The sequence below is a fragment of the Octodon degus genome, unplaced genomic scaffold, assembly GCF_000260255.1.
Source record: "Octodon degus isolate 3935 unplaced genomic scaffold, OctDeg1.0 scaffold00169, whole genome shotgun sequence".
Taxonomy (NCBI): Eukaryota; Metazoa; Chordata; class Mammalia; order Rodentia; family Octodontidae; genus Octodon; species Octodon degus.
In genome coordinates this window covers 1545713-1553333 of record NW_004524745.1, presented here as the reverse complement: position 1 = coordinate 1553333, position 7621 = coordinate 1545713, and the positions used below count along the sequence as shown (strand labels likewise).

At 39.8% G+C, this 7621-nt stretch overlaps 1 protein-coding gene across 6 annotated transcripts in view; it reads right to left on the bottom strand.

Moving 5' to 3' along the window:
- Positions 1 to 6816, bottom strand: part of Sil1 (SIL1 nucleotide exchange factor) — a 269715-nt gene extending 262899 nt beyond the window's left edge. For 3 of the 6 annotated variants that reach the window (XM_023703384.1, XM_023703385.1, XM_023703382.1), the window contains exon 1: positions 6707 to 6816. Coding sequence is in view for 3 of the 6 variants with exons in the window: in XM_023703386.1 (XP_023559154.1) it covers positions 6581 to 6588 (8 nt within the window). In the remaining 3 variants the exon portion in view is untranslated. The other 3 variants (XM_023703386.1, XM_023703381.1, XM_004643248.2) reach the window with 3 other exon arrangements.
- Between the last annotated feature and the right edge of the window lie 805 nt (positions 6817 to 7621).

Here is a 7621-nt window from a genome sequence, read left to right as displayed (position 1 = left end):
TTTTGCTGAACTGGGGATTGAACTGAGGCCCTTGCGCTTGCCAGGGAAGCGCCTATTCTATTGAGCCATCTCCCTGGCCCTAGACCTTATATTAAAATAAATAAAATTTTAAAGGAATCAGGATATAGCTCACTGCAAAAGCCCTGTGTTCAATCCCCATACTGAAGAAGGAAAAAAAGTCACTGGCATAAGTCTTCCTCCCAGAACTTTTGAATTCAAATCAGACTCTTCCTATAGTTTCTATAACTTTTCTCTCAAAATACAGAAGGGGAAAACTACTTGCAGAAAAGGGCAGCTAGATATGAAAATCAATTCACCAACTGGCGTGAGGTTGTTCTGTCTGTGAGAATAATAAAAGTGTTAATTAAAAAGCATAATCAAGGACAAGAATCAGTCACAACATGGCCAGCAACAAGACCTTTGAAATATACTCCTCCTCTTGACATTGTGGACTTGAAATGTGACATGGGCTAAATATAAGACACCACCCAAAGACACCAACATCCACTTCAGGAATACTGAGGTCAACACCAAGTGTTAAAACAGAAATAAAACCTGCTGGAGGAAACTTTGAAGGAAAAAAAAAAAGATTCTTACAGCATGAAAAAAAAAATTTAAAAAAATTTTAAAAATTAAAATTAAAATTTTAAAAAAACCTGCTGGAGGATAAAATAAGTAAAATTCTTGAAGTCATAGGCATAGGCAAGGACAATATATACAGAACCCCACTTGCAAGGAAATAGTACCAAGAATCATATTAATTAAATGAAATCTTATTTACACGACAACAACAGAGTGAAAATATAATCTATAGAATGGGAAAAAAATTTCACCAGCTATTCCTCACACAGAGGACTAATATCTGGGATATATAAAGAATTCAAAAAATTAGAGACCCCAAAATAAAAGACCTAATCAAAAAGTAGAAAAGTAAAATAGGTACTTCACAGAAAAAAAGAAGCACAAATGGCTAATACATGAAAAAAATATTCAACGCTGCTGGAGATTAAGAAAAATGCAAATTAAAACAACACTGAGATTCCATATTACCCCATCATCAAAAAATCAAGTAACAAACATTGGTGAGACTGCAAAGAAAAAGAAACTCTTCTACATTGTTGGTGGGAATGTAAGCTATGGAAATAAATTCCATTTGACCCAGCTATTCTCTTTTTTTTTTTCAAAGTTTTATTGATAAACAGATAGCAATGAGACAGCTTCAAATCAAATCGGAAGTACAGTTTCAACAAATAATACACTGCATATATTCTTCTTAGTGGTTAATTGCTGTACAAGATGCGGACTTGTGATCCTATTTACAAACACCATTAGAACAAATCATTCTATTCATTAAGAGAATGCAACTATATATCTATCCCAACCTCTTTGAATACACAGATACAAAATGGACATTCATCGGTATACCCCATTTTTCTAAGTTCCGTTATTGAATATTATAGGTGTGTAAACTCAGCAAAATATTCTAAAAGAGTCCAGTAGCCCATAATAGCATTGGGTCTTCTGTTTAACTGGCAATGTCAGAAATTATTGACCTGAGTCCCCCACAGCTCAACTTAACAGCATGGCTTTATTTCTTATATTTCGACTTCATACTTTTCTACTGGATGGTTAAGACCAAGGTAAAGCAGGACCTATGCAACAAGCTATTCTCTTTTAGGTATTTTCCCAAAAGAGTTAAAGACATCATGTAACAGTAATATATGCATACCCATGTTTATAGCATCACAATTCATAATAGCTAAATCTTGGAAGCAGCCTCTATGTCCATGAATGGATGATGGATAAAGAAAATGTGGTATTTACACTTAATGGAGTACTACCCTGCAACAAAGAAGGATAAACTAAGTCATTTGTAGGAAAATGGATATACCTTGACACCTTATAAAGTAAAATAAATCAGACACACAAGCTTAAATATTCCATGTTTTTTATATGAAAAATCTACAATACAAATAAAGGGTAAAAGATAATAGGAGGGCTGGTGAGATGGCTCAGTGGTCTAAAGCACCTACTTGGAACAAACTTAGCAAAACACATGGACCACGGTTCAATCCCCCAGCACCACATGCCAGCCAGCACCGCCCCCTGGTGGGCTGAGCTGGCCCCACACACACACACACACACACACACACATAAATAAAATAATTAAAAAAAAAAAAAAGATAATAGGAAGCAAGGAGATGTTCCTCACATAATAAAGGGATCAAAAGATGGAGGTAGGGGAAGAACAAAAGGCCAGAGAAAAGAAAAAGGAATTAAAATGTGTTATGTACCAACTCCCCACAAGAATGTAAACATTATATACTGCAAACATATACTAATTTTTTAAAAACCTTATGGTAACAGGTATATCTTCTACATAGAAAATAGGCCATGACAAATATATAGAAAAAGGACAATATATTATCAAGAAGATGAAAAGTGATTCTTGAAGGAGAAAAATTATGACTATTATAATGGTTTGTGGTCAAAGGGACACAATATACAGATGTACAGTATATCTGTAGTATTGAAATACCATAAGGAATTCAGGCATGGTAGAAGATGTTTGTAAGCCCAACACTTGGGAGGCTGAACCAGAATGATTACTCTGAGCTCATGACCAGCCTAGACTATATAGTAAGTTCAAGACCAAAGACATATCAAAACCCTGTCTCAATGAAACAAAAAACAGCTTGCCTGGCAAACCCAAGGTCAATTCCCAGAACCCCTACCCTCAACAAAGAAAAACACCCAATGAGTTCAAGGCCAGCCTGGGCTATAAAATGAGTTCAAGGCCTGAGTGAACTGCATAGTGACACCATGTTTAAAAAAAAAATTTTTTTTTTGAGCAGAATATATTTATCGAGGGAAAGAAAGCTCCTGTCTGAGAGACAAACAGGAGAAGGGTCCCGAGCAGGTTGTCCCCCTAAACATAAAATTTTTTAAAACGTTTGATTAGATGAACCCAAAGGGCTAACCTAATAGCATGTGGACAGTAGCTTTGTTAACAGTATAATAGTCATAGGATAACCAGTTTGTCCCAGTTTGCCCTAGACTTTGCTAGATTGGGCTCTGAAAGTCCCACATCTGGGAAATCTCCTAAAAAAGTTGTTCATTCACCTTTCTCATGAGAAAGACCAAAACAGGCATTTGTAATACACAAATGAAGTGCCACCAAGAACAGTGATTGTCATAAAGGTTTCACAGCATTTCAGCAGTATTCCTGTGATAAGATTCACTTTTCCATTTGCTTAGCCCTATCCTCAAAGCTCTCTGCATGTGACCTCCAAGGCCACGACACAGAATGTTACACATGCATTGATTATGCCACTTCTTTCTCAACACCAAATCTTAAGTTAATATTAGCAAGATGAAGCCTGGCTCAGCTAGCCAGCCAGCACAACCACATCCTGCATATAGGCTGTCCAGTAAACCTGAAGGAAATACAAGTCTGGGCCAAACTCAGATATGTTGCTACTGGATTCTCCCTATCTCCAGGGTAAAAAATCATACAAAGGAGAATGCCAGGCACAAAATCCTCACAAGCTGGGGATGTAGTTCTGTTAGGGGCCCTATACAAGGCCCTTAGTTCCATCCCCAGTACTGCAAAAGCAAACAAACAAAACCCCAAGACAAAGTCCAGAATAGTCCTAGGATTCTCCATATATGTGTGACCAACTTGAATCTTCTATAAGATTATATCCCAAAGAAAAGCTCAGTTATTGTTAATGCTAAGAGTTTACCCAGTCTCATCTGAAAGGCAACAAGCTCTTCTCTTCCCCTACTCAGCAGAGAAATCTTTGGTGAAAGTAAATGAACAAAAGAAAAAGGTAGGATATTCCCTTTTTATAGACCACATATAATTAAAGTATGAAGCTCTCTATTGTAAAAAACTAAGGCTCACAGCTTAATGTCGACTCAGAGAAGGATAAAATATTCATCCTCGCTCAGAAAGAGAAAAGATTAGCTCCACAAGGACGAGTCTCCAAATTGACACCAAATCCAGGAGTTAGAGATGTCTGTGCTGCAGAGCATGATCTACACACCAGCTGGGGCCCCAGAGAAAAATCCCTAGCAATATATGGCCAAGAAGCTAGCATTGTAAGAACGTTCAGATCAGCTTTCCTGAAAATAAGCTTACTCCAAAAAAACTGGCAAACAGCCTCTGCAGCGCAGCTTTACAGAGGAAAGGGGGAAAAATGAAGAAAAAGACAAGAGGCAAGATGAATAGGACAGAAAAATGAATCTACAAGCATATGAAAAAACAGAAGTGGAAGTCATCCACTTATTTAGAAAAAAGGTACAATTTCTCTTTAAAGATTGTCATACTCTTCTGAATATTCCCACTGATAGCAAATTTTCATTTTTTGAACATAAAAACATCACATTCCTGTGTCCAAGAGTTTTCATGTATATTGCCTCATTTAACCAATCTTCAAAACAAAGTATTGTTCCCATGCTATGCAGTGAAAACTGACTCTAAGAGGTGAAACTTACTCAAGGTCATGAGGCTAGTACACAGTAAGCAAAGAAGCAAAACTCAAGTTCATTGCACTCCAAAATCCATTATGTTTTGTTCTTTTTTTTTTTTTTTTTTTTTTTTTTTGTATTTTAGGGAAGGGTTTACAGGGTATTCAGGGTCTCAATACTAGATAGGACTCATAGTCATCTGCCTGTTTACAGCCTCCAAAGAGCTGGGATTACAGGTGCTGTACCACCATGCCCAGTCTCAACTGCTGCCTCAGCATGCCCTGGGGGCAGGGCCGGCACAGCAGGCCAGGGGATCGAACCCCTGGCCCCTGTGCCTGCTTGCTGGCGCTTTAATCCAGTGAGCTATTTGGCCAGCCCTTTTATGTTCTCTTCAAAAGAACAATTAATTCATCCGCAGACAAATGAGGGACAAGGTTGCTTAACCACGCCATTTGGAGTTTTAAAAGTATATACTATCATGTATTGAGTTTAATCACTCATGGCTCCAAAATGTCTCTGAAAAGAAATCCAAAGGCAGATTTTCAAAACTGCTTTGGAAAACGGCCCTATCACTTCAGTGATGCCACCTTTACCCCTTCACCGTCCACACTTCCACACACCACTCTAAACAGCAATACCAGAGGATTAAATTCTGGTGGTTTTGTTAAATCCACTTTGTTGCTTCTCATTTTCATTTAATTAGCCTTTTTTTTCCCCCACCAATGAAACACACCACAGCTCAAAATTGGCCTCAGCACAGAGGCAAAGTAATATCTGACCATCAGAAAGCAACAGGAAAGAGGTAGAAAAAAAAAAAAATCAAAGTATCAGCCCATTTTTCATTATCACGCTGCCATATGCCTACTAACGTATTTCCCATTTCCATCATCTGTAAAATGCAGGCAGTAAGTCTTTTCTATTGCCAGTCATCAGATCAGCACATGTATTAATTAGCAGATTAAATCCACTGAACATCTGAAAGACAATATAAATCTGGTGTGACAACACCATCTTAAAAATCCAAGGGCCATGTTCTCAACTGAAACCACAGACCACGTTCTGACTCATGTTGCACAAACATCAATGCCAGTACCCTTACACTCTGGGCCCCATTAAAATTTCATGCAATGCCCAAATCTAGCTCTATTTTTTACAAAAAGCTTGGGATACAATGAGACCTTAAAAAAAAAAGAAAGAAAAACGCACACCAAAAATAAATAAATCTTTTGGGGCCGGAGAGATGGCTCAGTAGAATAAGCGCTTGCCTGGCAAGTGCAAGGGCCTGAGTTCAATCCCTGGTTCTGCCAAAAAAGAAAAAAAAAAACCTGTTTATTAGAAAACTTATCTCACATATGCATATATGGGCTCTCTCTATATGTCACTCTCTATACTCATAATTTATATATTATACATAAATATAAATGTATATATATATATATATATATATATATATTTTATGATGTTTCTCAAATAGTCCTTCAGATCCTGCAGTGCAAAGGTAGGCCCTACTGGCTTCTAGGATGTTAGGTATTTCCTAATTTCTGACCTTTCCAATGGAGACCCATTTCAGGGGCTCATGTCAAATCATTCTCTCCTGTCTTCTGAAGCATATTCTCAAAATCAAGGATTACTGAATCACCTGAATGTGAACCACCTGGGCTAGGAACTGCACGTGCCCATGTATCACCTTATCAGAAGCTTCTGCAGCAAATTCCCTAGGCCACTGGAGACACACCAAAGCCTGTAAGCTCTGTGCTAAGGCCAAGTCGTCCATCTACCAAGACAATGGAAAACACACAATGGGAGTGGGATGCAAAGTCATATGGTGAAGAATCAGAAGCCTGGGCCAAAAACCAAAAATGTCAACACTGAAGGATCCTAGGAGCTAAACACCGTACCCACTTCTTTGGACAAGATAGGAAAACAGCGAATTGGTACAGAAACTAAGACAGACAAGGACCAAAAGCCAGTCTCGGACTCCCACTATCACATCTGCTGAGATGAGAGGATTACTGAATACGTTTTGACGGGGATGGGCAGAGAGCGCGACCCTCGGACTGACAACCTACGGGACGCGTGAGTGGGCGTCTCGCTGTGGAAACAGTACCGTGGCATATGTTGGGACCCCGGAACACTACAAGTAAGGCACCAAGTCAGCTGGAGGGAGGAGGCCAGGGCAGCCCCCTCACACCCCCGCCCAGCTCCAGGGCCGGGCGGCCCTCACCGCCCCTACCTTCGGCTTCAGGGAATACAGCCGAGGGGCAGACACAACCCCCACAATTCCACGCGGCCACAGCGACAACCAGCTCCCATGAGCAAACGCGCCAGCGACCGTCTACGCCAGTGAACACACGGCTGTTACGTCACTCGCAGCCTCGTCCAATTGTAACCGGTTGGGCCTGCCAGCGCCCGCCCCGTTACCCCAACAAGAGTGTGACCCCGCCTCCCTCGTCTCGGTAAGCCCCGCCCACTAGTTCGTCGGGGCGCCTCGCTTTTCCTCTCAGTTTCCGGAGCTGTTTTCCTTTCTGTCCTTTTCCCCAAGTGTGACACATCTCTAAGTGACAGCCACAGGCCTGATTTTGCTTCCAAACAAGAATTTCAAAGCTTCTTTGATTTCACTGTCAACAACCTAATTTCTTCCTAGCGGAGGGAACCTCAGAGAGAAAATCAGAGTGGGTGGAAGGTAAAACTAAATCAAGCTGTTATGACTCAGTTTATGACAGAAACCGAATCTCAAGCAATAGTCCTTTGAAAATTCCTGCAAAATAAACCAACTGTAAATCACTCGATTTATGTAATTGTAGATGGTATACATTTTTGAAAACTATCAGTTCTTTTAAAAATGTGAAAATACCACCTGCAGTTCTAATTCCACTCTGCCACTAAATGTCTTATGTGTTAAGTACTGCATATACAATTATTTCTCATAATTTCTGCCGTCCCCTTTTAAAATGGAGAGGCTGAGGCTCAAAGAAGTTAAAGAATTTAAACAAGGGGAAGCAGTCAGTGGTAGAACTGTCATTTCAAACTTGATTTGGGTGCTTTCAGAGCCTTACTCTCTTTCCACCATATTGCCATTTAGACCTCCCCCTTATTATGGGGTGCTCTGCTGCCCTCAAATTGCTTATTGTCACAAAGCCAGCAGAAT